The sequence below is a fragment of the Elgaria multicarinata genome, chromosome 3 (assembly GCF_023053635.1).
Source record: "Elgaria multicarinata webbii isolate HBS135686 ecotype San Diego chromosome 3, rElgMul1.1.pri, whole genome shotgun sequence".
Lineage (NCBI taxonomy): Eukaryota > Metazoa > Chordata > Lepidosauria > Squamata > Anguidae > Elgaria > Elgaria multicarinata.
Window position 1 is genome coordinate 88,886,477 of NC_086173.1, and position 16,870 is coordinate 88,903,346.

General features: G+C 42.7%; 1 protein-coding gene across 2 annotated transcripts in view; it reads right to left on the bottom strand.

Moving 5' to 3' along the window:
- CAMK2A (calcium/calmodulin dependent protein kinase II alpha) overlaps window positions 1-16,870 on the bottom strand; it is a 134,347-nt gene that overhangs the window by 34,579 nt on the left and 82,898 nt on the right. For both annotated transcript variants that reach the window (XM_063120885.1, XM_063120884.1), the window contains exons 4-6: window positions 11,173-11,227; window positions 8,603-8,668; window positions 6,807-6,879 (exon numbers count right to left, since the gene is read on the bottom strand). In XM_063120885.1, the coding sequence (XP_062976955.1) occupies window positions 6,807-6,879; window positions 8,603-8,668; window positions 11,173-11,227 (194 nt within the window). The remainder of the gene's footprint in view (window positions 1-6,806; window positions 6,880-8,602; window positions 8,669-11,172; window positions 11,228-16,870) is intronic.

The window sequence follows — 16,870 nt, forward strand, 5'->3', positions numbered from 1 at the left end:
GTACACCAAAATTCTGATGCTGGGCTCTCTCTCTCTCTCTCTTCTCTGGCCTTAGCTAGACCTACTTGAAAGTCTGGGGGAGATGAGGGGAGACTTTGTGTTGCAATTAATGAGAGATCTCACCCTCGTTTACATGTAAAGCATGACGACCTCAGGAAGAGAGGCGTCGTGCCCACCATTTAATTTTTTTTTTTAAAGGGGACGGCGCGTATGAACGCTCGTGCACAAAATTTAAATTAATTTCCCCGTTCCCCCCACCCTACCCGATAGATGCAGCGCTCCTGAGGAGCGCTGCGCCCCGTGCATGGAGCAGGGTAAACCCGCGGAAACAGGCCACACGCTCCGCAGTCTCAGGCTCAGCTTGAGACCGTGGAAAAACCAGACCAAAGGGGAGGGCTGTATCCCATGGCAAAAGAGGGATGAGCCCTCCCTGAGCCCGGGATCCCCTATGCGTCATCTGGATGCACAGGGACGATCCCGGGATTCACGCCAGGATATAGCCTGGTCTAGCCAAGGACCCTCTCTCTCTGTCTCTCTCTCTCTCTGTGTGTGTGTGTGTGTGTGTGCTGGGTCTTTGGTAGATTCTTGCAGTGAACCAAATGGCCTAATGTGTACAAAAGGATGTACGACCAATCCCCACTTCTGTACAGCAGAAATAAGATATCCATACACAGGAAATTGAGATTTTGGAGCAAGAAATACTCTTTCATATTATACCTTTCCACTGGGACTGCTTCCCGAGCTTTCACATGTGCACTAAAGCACTAAATGGAAGAGCTCTACCATATACCATACTATGTGAATGAGTTCTAAAGAAACACTTCCATAGGCATGAAGTGGTAAACAGAACATTTTTAGTAGGTGCCTTTTACTGCAAGCTTTTATTAAAGTGAAAGGCTTTTCCAAGGGTCTTCTTGGTGAGGCCAAATCACTGTTTGTCTCAGTTAAAGCTATAGTCGTCCAGGTTTCCTTACAGCAGATAGGACAATTCTTCTGTCAATTGTCAAGAAATCTATTTAGTAATCAAGGGAATAACATTGAATGTCTCCCAGATATATTAAATGTTATTCCTTGATGCATAGAGCCAGAAAAAGATATATTCTTTCTCAGGATGTCCTTGGCATATTACTCTCCTCAAGCTCATTAATTCATGAAGCACAGGGGGAGGGGGGTTAGCTTAAGTGTGTAGAAATGTCAAATGTCAGCTCTTGACAGGTTTTGGGTTACTTGTCCAGCTAGAGATTACTGTCAGGCTTGGGGAATCTACAGACACCTGACAATCCTAAAACATAAGAGGCTAAGGAAAGGCTCTAAATTTAGAGTAACTGGTGGCCCCACGAGTTTTGTTCTGACATGTTCCTGTCTACAGCTTTGCCTACAAGGGATGAACAAATCTTTCAATTCTGGTTTCTCATTTTTCCAGTCTTCAATTCACTTCAGTTCATCCCAAACTTTAAATATTCCTCCAGTCTGAAGTTTGGTTTGTCCTGAACTTTCAGAGTTTTGTTTTAAAGGTTTGTGATAGAGGTGTATAAAATTATGCATGGTATGGGGGGAGTAGATATGGAGAGTTTTTTCTTCCTTTTTCATGATATAAAAACATGAGGTCATCCGATGAAACTGACTGGCAGGAGATTCGGAACAGATATAAAGGGAGATTAGACAAATCCATGGAGGATAAGGCTATCAATGACTACTAGTCATGATGGCTATATATTACCTCCAATATCAAGGCACCATGCCTGTCCATACCAGTTGCTGGGGAGCAACAACAAAAAATGGCATTTGCCCTCATCATGTTCGTAGCCTTTCCCAAACGCACCTCATTGGATGATGTGGGAAACAGAACATTGGACCTGATTGGCTTTTGGATGGATCCAGCTGAATTTTTAATGTTCTTATATACCACACCATTCTCTTTTGGCCCCTTAGCTAAAGCCCTGTCATTCAAGTATTGTGCGAATCAGCAAAATCTGAGCTTGCCAAAATTCTCCAAATTCCATCTCGAAGCTCGTTCTGAATTGTGTCCATATCACATTGTGAGCTTCGTGTTTTTCTTTTTGCCTGAAAATCTGTGCATATCTTTTCAATTCAATTTTGCACATCTCTGAAATGTACACGCCCTTCTCCCATTGATTAAAGCGTATTTATGCACTTTTCCCCAAAAGTATGCATTTTATATGAATTTTTCAAACCGTACATGCTGTTGAACACTCTTTTTTTGGTCCACAAATCCCACTGCAAGCTCATACAGACTTCAACTGCAGAAAGGGTCCAAGTCTGTGCTCAGTCTGGAAGGTGAAACTGGTTAAATGCTGATCGAAAAACTAACTGGAACGAATTTCTCATACATCCCTACTCACGTGGATTTCTCAAGACGATGTGAGGGCCATATTTCTAGATGATAAATGTGAGTGATGAGTTAAGCAGTACTTCAGTATGTGGGAGAAATATAGAGAGGGGTGTATTCTGGAGGAGGCAGAAGGAGTAAAATGACAGAAATGTAGTCTGTGGCAGGATCTACATTACTGCTTTAAAACTGTTTATAACAGTAGTGACTAGGGATGTGCTCCGCTCCGATTAGGAGCGTAGAAGCAGTAGCGGATTGGCCTGCTCCGCCTTACCCAGAGGCGGAGTAGGAGCGGACCGCGGACCCCCTAGAAGCAAGGCGAAGAGAAGCGACCATTTTTCGGAGCTCCGAGTTCAGGCGGAGCGCTCCGGTCGCCATCTTGAAAACATTTCGCCATAGGATTGCATTGCGGCAAATAATCGCGCATAACTACGTTGTTTTTGAAGCTATCGTTCTGGAAATTCTTGTGCACAGAGAGTCGTGGATGGGGGTCATTTTGAGACCACTCTCACCTCTCTGCGTGCTGTGGTTCACGTGCAATATTTTTTTAAAAATCGGGTCAACCGCGGGGCTCAAACTGCGTTTCGGCTTTTCGCCCATAGGATTGCATTGAGGGAAAGAATCGGGGATAACTGGGGGGGGGTTTAAGCTATCGTTCTGAAAATTCTTGTGCACAGAGAGTCGTGGATGGGGGTCATTTTGAGACCACTCTCAACTTTCTGCATCGTACGGGTCGCGGGCTAGAAGTTTTTTAAAAATAGGGTCAACCGCGGGGCTCCGTTTCGGCTTTTCGCCCATAGGATTGCATTGAGGGAAAGAATCGGGGATAACTGGGGGGGGGTTTAAGCTATCGTTCTGAAAATTCTTGTGCACAGAGAGTCGTGGATGGGGGTCATTTTGAGACCACTCTCAACTTTCTGCATCGTACGGGTCGCGGGCTAGAAGTTTTTTAAAAATAGGGTCAACCGCGGGGCTCCGTTTCGGCTTTTCGCCCATAGGATTGCATTGAGGGAAAGAATCGGGGATAACTGGGGGGGGGTTTAAGCTATCGTTCTGAAAATTCTTGTGCACAGAGAGTCGTGGATGGGGGTCATTTTGAGACCACTCTCAACTTTCTGCATCGTACGGGTCGCGGGCTAGAAGTTTTTTAAAAATCGGCGGGAAAAATACCTTTTTCAAAGGGCTGAGGGGCAGAGTCAGCTCCCGGTCATGATGATCCCAAAGTTGGAGGAGGGCATAGGCAAAACAGGTAACTTGGGATTCTGGGAAACTTCTCTTTCTTCATCTGAACGGGCTTTTCCCCGTGTTTTTTAACACAGTAGCCCCACCAAATGCACAAACACAACCTGAAATCATATACTAAGCCAAGAATAAGAGATAGAAAACACAGCACTGCTCCCCACCCTAACCTTGGTGAACAACTGAATCGATGTGGTGCAAGGGGATGAGCTCCCCTAGGGCATCTCATCGTGGACGTGCCCCCACTCTCTCCTGCACTGGAAGGCCATAGAGCCTTCCAAAGAGAGTAAAACGGTGGAGCAATGCCTATCATGAGTTGAAGTGAATGGTCACTTTTCAGTGGTGGAGCAATGCCTGTTATGAGTTGAAGTGAGCGTTTTACTTCTTCTCAGAGCTGTTGGTGGCTGTCTTGAACTGGCAGCTACTTCCCCCTCCCCCGGGCACGTCCCCCTATTGCTGGTAAAAGACAGATATAGCCTTTTTTTTTTAATTCTTCTTGCTGTTTATTGAGCAACACTGCTGCTTTTAATTCCACCCCTCCTTTGTTTATTGATTGATTTATTCCATTTTCTATGCATTACTGGCTTATCCTTGGCTCCCTTCCTTATGCCCCCAGAAATGCCAGCTGCATGCCTGCCTGCCTTCCCTCCCTCCTCCCCTGCCCACCTCGCAGGGATGTTGTGTGTGGGGTGCCCGATTTTCAAAAATTCGCCAAAAATCAGGGGATGATGGGATTGCCTTGAAACTTGGCGTGTGTGTGTATACGCCCATGAGGTGTCATGGTGCCAAACGTGAGGTTTCTAACTTCAACGGAAAAAAAGTTGTTTACTTTTTTAGCTTTCAATGCAACCCTATGGGGGGGCAAAAACGGAGCTCCGGATCCGGATCCGGAGCTCCGAGCGGAGCGGAGCGGAAGTGGGCGGAGCGGGGGCGGGGCGGAGCGACCCGCTCCGAAAAATGGCGGATCTGCAAGTGAAGCGGAGCGGGGGGTCCGTGCACACCCCTAGTAGTGACAACTGTTGGGGTCCAGGACACACTGCATATACAGTTTTCAAAACATTTTCAAAGTGTCATATCCTGCTTGGTGTAGAACTGGCCTGTGTTTCTTAAAGTAATTAGCAGGCAAAAGATACATTTATTCATTTTCTGAGTGTGGCGTAAAAATTCCTATAGTTTGTGGATTTAGTTGAATGGGCAGTTCCTTTTTTTAATCACAAGGTAATGGTATGAAGGATTGCATCCTGCCCAATCATTTGTATCATTCTCTGACCCTGTTCAGACAACATGCTAAGCCACTGTGGTTAAGCATTTTGAGCTAATCATTATGGCTTAGCATGTTGTGTGAACCATGACTTAGTGTGCCGCATGAACCATTCGTAACCATGGTGGCTACATAACCATGGTTTAAAAACGCTCATTAACCATTTGCTGCAAAGGGGTTAGCAGACTAACCATATCGTCTGAACAGGCCCCCCTGTGAGAAATGCCTGATAAGCTCACCCCAACCCCAGCTTTCTGGTTAACCAGAGGTAGAACAATGCAGAGACAGAGCAACCCCAGAATGCATGTTGAGGGACACAGAACAATTCAAGATTCCCTGCACGTGTCTCCTAAAAGCACAATGTTGTCTCCACATCTTGCTGCACACAAAACTGTTCTCAGCTGATTTGGTGACATTGGAAACCTCTTTCTCCGTAACAATTGTGCAGTGCAGGCCTAACCATGTTTAGTATGCGGAAGTAATTACTATTGAGGTTGTTAGCACTTCTTTTCCGTCAAAGTTGCAATTCTTAATGGGGAATAAATCCCACTGAACTCCGTGGGAATTGCTTCTGGATAAACATGCTTAGGATTGCTCTAAGCGTGCTTCGGACTGGAGCCAAAGAGCAGCTATTTATTTCATCTATGGTAGTTGCTCCAACTGCAAAGGGATGCCCCTTCGCCAATTGAACGGAAACATTTTGCATTTCAAGAACAACTGCGTTCAGATGATGGGAGATCAGCCTAGAATAGCTGCAGAGCAACTCCATGTTCAGTGAAGAGGTAGCTCGTTTTGGTAGATATTTTGACATCCAATAGTGTACTAACAGGCTGTCAGTTGCACCTCAGGATCTATTATTGCCTACAGCACTGGCTGAAGAAACATGGGCTAGATATTCTTCCATGCTGAGCTGCCTGACGTCCAGATCCCATTTAACAACTGCATCATTAGTGCATCTGTTATAGAGAGCTATTGTCGAGTTACATTCTTTCAACTGCAGTAACCAGCAAGGGAGCAGCTGGCTGGCTCGGTAATCCCAAGACAAACTGCAAGACGGACCATTGGTAACAGACCGTATTGATTCCCAGTCCCAGATACAAGCTCCTTGTAGTTTTTTCAGTGAGACACAGAACAGGCTGTGACTCCTCTGACTCCTCCTGCTTGTGTCCAAATGAGGAGGACGCTTTAAGGGGGAGATGTAATACGGGGGGCCTATAGCCAGGTTTTGCCCATATTCTGACCATGCTACATAGTGCCCATTCAGCACATTAGTTACCTCAGATCTCCATGTTTCATCTCTCTCTCTCTCTTAAAAAAGCCAGTCTCTAGGCAGAGATGTGAGGCAAAATAATGTAAGCTCCCATATGCTGTCTGAATTTTCTATAGATCAGATGGGCCCAAGTGACCTATGAATCCACAAACATGAGACATAAAGGGCAGTATCCAATGTGACACAAGAACTCATCTAAATTATGTTGCGCTGGCAAAAGGGAGCCAACAGCATTCACTGATGTGATAGGTTTCCCAGGAAATCCTATCATGCCAGCTAACATTACTGGCATTGCACTAGAGGCCCCTTAGGGCAAAGTAATTTATGTTAGTTCTCATGTCACCTTGCATACTGCCCATGCTCTAGAGCATCAACCCTAAGCTGTAAATCAACTAGAGATCGCTGGTTGGGAGCAGGAGTTGCTGAGTGAAAGGGGCTGTTCACACATAAATAGTGGCAAATTGTGGGTTAATTAATCCACGATTTGCCACAGTACATGCCGGGCATGTTCTGCAGCCTTTTTGAATATTGAATATTCAGCCTGCGATGGGGGGAGGGGGTTGCTACGTGATGTCCAAACACAGACATTATAAGTTCATTATGGGTCTTCCAGTCTTGCTGCAGGAAGTTTAACCAGAAGAACACTCTTAAGTCCTTCCATTCTTAACGTCTATACATCTTTTTACCTTCAAATCCCGGTGTACCACACCCATCTGGTGGCAATGTAAGACAGCTTCCAGGATCTGCTGAATGCAGTGGCTATGGAGAAGAAACGGGGTCACATTATGGGAGATCACTTGAGGTAATGTTTCTCAGCAGTCCCCATTTTGTATTTCTATCCTTACATTACTTCCTATCTATTCATTCCCCTTTGCTGCTGACACCCACACAGAATGGCTCAGTGGTTTTCTCCACACAGTCTGGTTTACTTACAGGAAGGAAAATGAAATAACAACCCTAATCTGATTGCCACTGAAACTCCACTTGGGAGTTATTGGAGTCATTCAGGCTCCCTCCTGTGAGAAAAAGAAAAAGAACACAGCCGGCTCCTTTTTCAGCTTGCATGGTAGCTAGAGGTAATGACCACAAACAACCTGATCAGTTTCTCACAGAAATGATGGCAGCAGATAGGATGGCAAAAGCATAACCACTTTTTGCATGTTTGTAGGTCTCACTGTGACAGCTTGATGAGACATACACATCATGTTGCAAGCATGTGGAAAACAGAAAATGAAGGCCCAGGTGCCAGAACAGCTGTCTGCGAAATGAAATGACTCTGTTTACATTTTTGGCAGATGCTAATAAAGCAATAGGTTATACTTTTCTGGGCTTACAGGAAAATTAATAAAAGCTGTTTGCTAAGAAGCAAATTAAGCTGATTGTCTAGCACAATATGCTCTTAAACTAAGGGGTGGCATTTTATGCACACTTACTCAGAAGTAAGTCCAATTGACCTCAGTGGGATTTACTTTCAAGTAAAAATGTACAGGATTGGGCTGCACACCCTTAATCTGATGCCTGGCAATCTAAAGAAACAAGTTGTCCCACAAAGCTAAAGTACCAGCCACCAGCCACAGCCAATATGGTATCAGTGCCCAAATTAAAAGCTGAGAAATTTAGTTTGCTTTGAAAATTCAGATACAAACTGGGTACCATAAAAATGAAATCAATGTGTAAATGGAAATGTTTCAAAATAATACCAAAGCCATCATTTGTGATAATTGATGGTTTATTGTATAAATCAGGCATAGGCAAATTTTACCCTTGCAAGATCTACTTCATGGTCCACCAACTGGAGCCAGGTGAAAAATAGTTGCTGGACTGAAGCTCATACACACAAATATATTCCTGTTTCGCCCAAGCTTTGTTGATTTTAGCAGTTTAATTTAAAAGGAAAAAAGGCCTTTTATATTAACTATTGTTAAACCATTGGGAGTTGGAAATCCTTGTTGATCTACTGCAAATAACCTAGGGGGGATCTACACTACGCTTTAAAGTGCTTTCAAGTGCTTTATAACAGTTTTGACAACTGTTTGGGCCCAGGACACAATGCATATACAGTTTTCAAAACGTTTTCAAAGTGCTTTAAAGCGCTTTAAAAGCAGTAGTGTAGATCCCCCCCCCCCCCCGGAGATCTTCTACTCAATCTAGTTTCTGCCTGCCCCTGATATAAATAAATAATCTTCTTCATCTTGCATGAATGGGATCAAGGCCTAGAGTTACACTACACCAGAGGTTGCATGTACTATAGAATCAAAAATTAAACCAAACCTTCTGGCAGTAACAGCTTGTTACATAATTCTAAGAGGGGAATCAGGTGGATCCAAGAAAAAAATGGAGCAAAGCAAGAAGGTTCAAAGGCAAAACTGATCAGTGGTATAGCCAGCAGTTTCTCAGCCCTGTTGTCTGTCAAGCTCAGAGATTAAGTGTTGTGCCTTTTTTTCTTCTTTCCCTGGCCATTTTGTTAGGTTCCCATACTTACCTGGCATCTGCTTCACTATAGTATTCTCTGGCTACAATGTCCTCAAACAGCTCCCCACCTGTGACTCTGTAAAGTAAGGAAAGTGGAATCAGCTCTAGCTATGGAAAAAAACCCTGCTACAATGGCATAGCACTGACACTTGTGTAGTCACCTCTCCTCTGTAAGGGATGCATGAGAGATGGGGCTTTGCCATTTATTTTAAGGACAGTGTTCTTTTTTTTATTCTTCTTCTTTTGTGGTACAACATTATACAAGCATGGAGCAGGGGATCCTTGAAATGGTTGACATGAGTTGAATTGTACTTAGCGTCACCAGCCTGCTATCCTAACCTGATGCATGGCAGATCTTCCGTGGCGTGGCTGTACTGGATCGGTCGCATGGCCATGTGTCACTCCAACAGTGCGACACCTCCACTTGCAGCACTGCAGCAGTCCCGCTCACCCACACACTCAGGCCTTAGCTAGACCTACTGTAAAGTCCGGGGGAGAGGAGGGGAGACCTCACGTTGTGAATAACGCGAGATCTCACCCCCGTTTACACGTAAGGTGCGACGACCTCGAGAAGAGAGGCGTTGCACCCGCCATTTTTTATTTTTAAAGGGCCAGCAGCGCACGAGCGCTTGAGCGACTCAAGCTAAGTGTTGTTGTTTTTAAAAAATTGATTTCCCCGCTCCCCCCACCCTCAGCCCGAGACTGCAGAAAAAGTGGGGCCAAAGGGTAGGACTATATCCTGGGGCAAGGGAGGGATGATCCCTCCCTGATCCCGGATAGCCTGGTCTAGCTAAGGCCTCACACACACAAACAGACATCTGATTTTATTTTTATTTTTTTGCCTCACACAACAGACAAGGCAGGACTGGGTGTCTGGCAGACATGACAAAGTAGACAATGCAATATCTCATTGTCATCTTGAAATCTCGGACTCTATGGGACATATTCCGAGCATACAAAGCAATCACCTCCTCTCAAGTGAAATTGCCAACCTCGATACTTCCTTGCCAGGCTAATCACAGTCTAACTGCTTGGAACTTTAGTACCACATTTCCACTGCATTCCTGCTCACTGGTCAGCAAGCAGAAACAAAGAAATGAGCAGCCCAGGAAGGAAGAGGTTGAAGCAGGAGATGTATTAGTGATCCCGTCGATGCCAGACTCCTCTGTCTCAAAGGGGCCACAAAGACAAAGTGCCACACCAGGCGGGATTTCTTACAGGAGTTAGAGAACAGCACAGGAGCAGATGGTCCTCCAGGGACTCCACATTAAATATGCTAATTGCTGCTCTAAGAAGCTTGAAGGACAGATATGCATAAAGAGCAATGCTAATTTTGCTAAAGCTCAGCGTAACAAAACACCATGTAGGGTGCTTCCTGATGAGTCTTCTATTGTGCAATCGCCCTGCTTCATTCACATGATTTTACCAGGGTCCAGATGTCATCGTCTTTCATTTGTAACCCTCTCATGTTTTCCCATTTCTTCTTCCGTCTTTTTTCTTACTAAAAGAAAGAATCTGTTGAAGCGGGAAAGACGGAATAGTTACACAATGTCTTTTGACTGGCAACACTCCATCTGGAAGCACCCATAAAATCTCAGCCATGTAGCTGCAACTTTGGACATAAGAGTAGGGCACAAGCTATGTTGTGCACCAACACAAGATGGAAACAGGTGATAGTTTTTAAGGAAGCTGATGGTTTGGCAGAACCACCATCGTCCATGGGTACATTAGGAATGTTGAACTTCTTTCAGGACCGAATTCCATTTCAGAAAGGTCTCAAGGGCCATATTTCAGTGGGAAAGGAGGGGTTTGTAAAAGGGAGGAAATACTGGCCTAGTATTTTAGGTTAAAGCTCTTACTGCCAGTAACTACACTTTAGGAGGGGCATTTCAACCTTTTAGAATGGGGAAGATTGCACAAAAGCCAGGAGACCACCGCACAACCAGTGGTTGGGGAAAGGGGCCTGGCCATCTGGGGAAACCTTGCAAGATGGATTGGGACCCCGAGAGAGCAGAATTGGGGTCTCATGCCTGAGATTCTGCATTTCTAATGTACATACTCATTTATGTGTCCCATTGGGACCATTCAGAAGACACCTTAAACCACGGCTTTAACCATGGTGAATACGTTTTTTTTGCTTTATTCACCATAGTTAAAGCCATGGTTTAAGGTGTCTTCTGAACACAGCCCGGCTTTCTGGCTTAACCACCATGGTTAAAGTCATGGTTTAAAGTGTCTTCTGAATGGGGACACTATGGTCTCTGTTCAAATGGATTCTGCAGGTTTTTTTAAACACTACAAAATACCTGTTTGCCTGAAGATGGTAGTGGGTCAGGGAGGGAAAAAGGTGTACACAGTATGTGGAACAATTTCTCCACCAAACTACTACCAACTTTCTAGAAGAAGAAACAACCTATAGTATAACTCTGGTCACAGAGGAACAGATGATGTGGTGTGTGTGTGTGTGTGTGTGTGTGTGTGTATGTGTAATGAGATAGCAGAAAGATGGTGCCCCTCCCAGTGGTTTGGAGAATGCTCAACATAAATATGATTATGTCACTATTTTCCGCCATTACTTACAGGTCAAATATCAGGTAGTGGTGTGCCTCCTCTGATATGCTATCATGGAGCCTCACTGCAGAAAGAAAATTGATAAAGTTACCAGTCAGAATAAACCTCTCCTTCAGAAATCAATCTACTAATCTTCCACCTCAGTCATTAGAGCTGAAATACTTGATTTGTTCAATATAGGGCCCAAGTGCCGGAGCATGACGTGAAACCACACTTAGCCTCATCTATCTTCTCCACCCCCGTTCATGTCACCTCTCTAATGCAGCCAATTGTTGAAAAGGATGTAAACTTGCACTTCAAAGACCACACAATGTAAAAACCACACAGAGGTCTTTACAGACCTTAACCAAAGTTGCAGTATTTCCACAGTCTGGCTGCAGACTGTCAAGTTAAAAGGAACAACAGTTTGGCTGTGACACGGAAGAGGAGAAAAATAAGCTATGTAAAGTAAATGAAAGGAAGGCAGATCCAGGGAAAATTCATAGGAACCATTGTGTGTTGTATCCAGATGTGGGTTGAATGGATTTGCATTGCAGCTGAGAATGTGGCGAAGTGCTCATTTGTTTGTTTCACTATTATTATTATTATTATTATTATTATTATTATTATTATTATTTATATAGCACCATCAATGTACATGGTGCTGTACAGAGTAAAACAATAAATAGCAAGACCATGCCGCATAGGCTTACATTCTAATAAAATCAAATAAAACAATAAGGAGGGGAAGAGAATGCACCAAACAGGGAGTATAAAAGTCAGAACAAGATCAAGTTTTAAAAGCTTTAGGAAAAAGAAAAGTTTTTAGCTGAGCTTTAAAAGCTGCGATTGAACTTGTAGTTCTCAAATGTTCTGGAAAAGCATTCCAGGCGTAAGGGGCAGCGGAAGAAAATGTACGAAGCTGAGCAAGGGAAGGAGAGACCCTTGGGCAGGTGCTGGGGAATGTTAAGAGTTGTAGGACTTTTTTTCTGTCTAAACATGGCTAGGATTGATTGTGCCTGAAGTGTCCCAACCACCGGTCAGTCAAGTAGAGATGAGACAAGTACATCCCCCTACCACCACCCATTCAGCTCACTGATCAGTGGTGGGAATCTGGGCATATGATAAAGTGAATGTTGAAACAATAAGACTTTCTCACTAAGCCTTGAGAGGAATCCTGCACCTTTATGAACTGCATAGAAATTGTAACAGAACTGGCTTTTCTCATCACTGAAATACTGTGTTGAAAGGAGAGAGAAATAGCCCAAAGCGATGAAATTGACAGGAATTATTACAGTTAATTTCTGTAGAGGTGAAATTGACAGGATGTATTATAACAATCTACAATACACAGTTTGCTGGACATTTGATTATCCAATTGTTTTGGGTGTCACAAGACCATTTATATAAATGATTATCCTTTAGCCCATGCATATTTAAATACTACTATCTAATCTCGATGTGTTCTAGAAATACTTGAAATTTGTGTGTGTGTTGTACTTATTCTACAATGAAAAAATAAAGTTAAAAAATGTCTTTATGAGAATCCTAAGCGCTGCAGTTTCAGCTATTGAAATTTTAATCACAGCTTCTGCATAACCTTAGGAAAATGTCCAATTCCTATCTGTTCTCTGTTATCACTTGAAAAATTGGTTGTGCTAATAAAACGTTTCCAATTGTAAGAAGAATCTAACAATTGTGACAAAGAAAGCTGGGAAGACAGACACTGAAAGCATCAAGAACAATGAAAATATGATTGTCTGATCACTGGGGAACATAGTACTAACAAAAACGTTATTGTGAAGAATCGGAATCCAGGGAGCAATGAATTCACATAATTTAGAAGCAAGTCACTATTGATTTTTAAGGATAGAATCACATTATTTCCCATGTTGATTAATACCTTTAACATTTCACTAGGCCATCACTCCATCCCCTAAAAAAAGGGCCAGAATAAAGAAAATACCAATATTGTCTAATTAATACAAATGTTTCAAAATCAAAAGTCACAGTCTCGCCTCAATAATATTCTTACACACAAAAACTTGATACATCGTCAGATTAAACAAAATACACCAGTTTCCTTTGAAGATTCTTTCAAGGGATCATTATCTAGATAGCCAACCAGATCTAGCTGTGCCTTATCTACAAATTTCTGAGCATAATCAAAGAAGTTCACTAGTTCACCTTAAAATCAATTTGTTTTCCATTTCATCTCAAAAGAACAACTTGTATGGCCTCCATGATCTTACAACAGAAGGAAACTACTGGGACCCATGCTTCTTAACCAAGGTCACAGTGGGCATGAACCTTCCAAATTGCTTGGAAGCCCACGGGCAACTTAAGAAAAACAATGGGACAAATAAGGCATGTTCTTGGAAAACACAAATATTTTTTAAAGCCACCATGGGCCGTAGTAGTGCAAAGAAGCATAATGAAGCATATGGGCCTCCTGATTTTCTGTCCACACTACTGCTCACAGTGGTTTATCTGCTTTGGAGGGTTAGGAGATCCTCCAGAGCAGATTTAGGCAGTGCATGGGACCACGTGGTGGAAGGAGAAGGAGGCAAAATTCTGCTGGATATATCACCCAACTATTTTCTTCGGTTCTAGTAAAATGCAACTGTACTTTTCAAAACTTTTGTGTGATGCTACATTCATACTGAATAAATATTACTTCACAAGAAATATGTTCCTTGTTACAGTATGTCAAATAAAAACCTTTTATCTCCTGAAGTTCAACTTTGCACAAATCTTTTAAATGCCTTGCCTCCCTTCTTTCACCCTTATATAACTCATACACTTTGCCATTACTGCATATTTATACAATTTTTATTCTTGCTCTGTCATGGTTTCTATTTGAGACTTTTCCCAATGGCACCATCTTGCAGTCACAGTCATATATAAAATTAATTTCCCTGTTCGTAGACAGACGTATTCGTATATGTTAGTAAAATATATATAACAGGATCTAAATCTGATTTCACCCTTGTTATTTTCCTATTATATTCCATATTGATGACCCAAATTCTTTTGCTTTATCCTGCAGCCACCATATGTGAAAGTAACTTCTTTCCTCACTAAGAGCCCTCCCTTATCCAAAGCCCTGCTGGCAAAAGCCAGGCAAGGTGAGAGGAAAGACGGAGGGCATTTTGCCTCCCATTCCTCATTAAAAAGAAAAATTCAGCTAGACGGGCCTCTGAGCTCATCTAGCCAATTTACTGGTAGTGGATGGGGACATGATAGAGCATTGATAGGATCCTACAGATCCACACCACTCCTCTCTGCTCCCCAATGATCCTGTCCTCTTTTTGCTCTCCCTAAAGTGCTTTCCATGGCTGCTGTGATGGGGAAGGGGGAAAACCCAATGTCAGAATCCCCCTCCTGAGGTCACAGGAGTGTCTCTGGCCTCAAGACTGGGAATCCGCAATCTCCTATGGTCGCCAGGACGCCTGCCCAGGGGCCATAGGATTGCTCTGCCCATCCACATTTTCAGCATTTATTGTAAAAATCCCATTTATCTCATAGACCTTCCAAGTTCAAATAATACCTAGTTATTACAGCAGCTTTCACCTATGCTTGTGCCTCATGGAAAACTACGTCCAGTCTTCCAGACATTTCCCCATACATCAAACACAGCTGGACTACCTAAATCCCTGCACCCCTTAGAATAACAATACTGTCCTGCCTTATAGGATTGTTTTAAGGATTAGTGATACCATACATTTAGTGTATCATACATTTTAGTGAGCAGTCTAAAATGATATCAGAATGCTGAATTATTATAGTACACATGATGAAGGAAAACGACATACAAGCAAAATGTGGGGATAGAAAGGGAGCAAAGAACAGGCATCTGCAAGACAGAAAGGAAGAGTGGAAAAAAGAGGGGGGAACCTATGAAGCAATACATGGCTTGGATCTAAAATACCTAATGGAGCACCTTTCCTGGTATGAATGTACCCATACGCTACAATCGTCACCTGAGGCCCTCCTCCAGGTTCCTCCTCTGAGGAAGGTTCAGAGGGTGGCAACAAGGGAATGGGCCTCCTCGGTGCAGGCCCCCCAATTCTGGAATGCTCTCCCCACTAAGATACGTCTGGTGCCAATACTGTTATCTTTTTGGAACCAGGTTAAGAATTTCATCTACTACCAGGCATTTGACAGCATATATGATAAGGTTTTTAACCAGTACCATGATGTTTATTGTTGAGTGTTTTAAATTATTTTGTATGCAAATGGTCTTTATATTATGTTTTATATTATATTTTAATCTTTTAATCTTTTGTAAACTGCCCAGAAAGCTTTGACTATTAGGCAGTATAGAAATGAAATGAAATAAATAAAGTAAAATTCCTTCCTCTGATGCTCTAGTGAAGAGCATCTCTAGTGAAGAGTATCCCATAATACTTTATGCTTTCCCTCATAGCATTTCTGGCTTTGTTGCCGTGCACATTTGCCATGACATTTCTTTTTAAACGTTATCATAAAACATCACAACCACTATTAAAACTGTTGTCGTCTTGTTCAGGTTAGCACTGAATTTCCTATGGGATTTACTAAGGTATTTTCATTCAAAATTATTACAGGGAATTATGATTTTTGCTATGCTTGAATAAATCTTTTTTCTTCTTCTTCCCCTCCTTTGTGCATTTGAGGATTGAAGACATGGCTGTAAGTCCTATCTATTCACAATTTCATTTTTCATCATTGGCTTCTATATTATGAACAGTATTGATAGCTTACTTATGCAAACATAAAAGTAGTAAACAGTTTGATAAAACTAAATGCATTTACTTCGTCATTTTTAATTTTGTTCTTTATTATGTTTTGGTGTGGGGGCTATAGGATGGGATGCTGGCATAGTCCCCCTACTTATTATGTTTTTGAAGCATAATAAATAGATCAAAGCAGTTTCACCCTCAAGATCATGTGATGCCGATGGTGACACTCCTTGTCACCCTCAGAATGCTAACTCCCCTTTCTCAAAATGCTAAGAGGTGAAGATCGAACTCAGGGAAATGCCCTTTCCTCCATATGGTGGTCAGTGGTGCCATTAGGTAATTTAAAACTCTGGATGTAATCATCTCAGAGCTTGACGCTGTTAATCTCTGTATCTACTTTCAGTTTTGTCGCAGAATTGAAATCTGAGCTCAACATAAAGAGCATTTCCTTCCCTGCTTTTCCACTACATGACATCTAGGTGGCATTGTGCCATAGCAGAATAGTGCAAATAAATAAGTAGGAACAGTGCATTCAGAAATAATACCTCATTTCCCCATTCTAAAACAACAACAACAACAACAACAGGAAAGTGTTCTTAAAAAAAACTGGAAGTGAAACTGGAGGATCACATCATTGTCTAAAGAACCCGTAAACAACCATGAGTAGGAATCCCGAGCACTCAATAAATGCCTCCCGTTAAAAAGCTCTTACAGAGGACAACTTCCTTTCAATGGCCGTGTGTACTATTTCACTGACTTCAGAATGTGGTGAGCCAAACTTGTTGTGTTTGGGGCCCTTCCGCTTATTCTGCTTAGTGAGGCCCAGACCTCTGTCTCAAAGTTCTGCTCCAACAGCACTGCTGCATCATGGTATAAGGAAATGATCTTTCAGACTGGAGACAATACAGCCCCAAAGACAGAGCACTGGCCGTTTGCTCCCGGATCAGTAACACCTTAGATATCATTTTGTTCCTCACAGCATCGATTCTTTCTTTCCCTCTCTA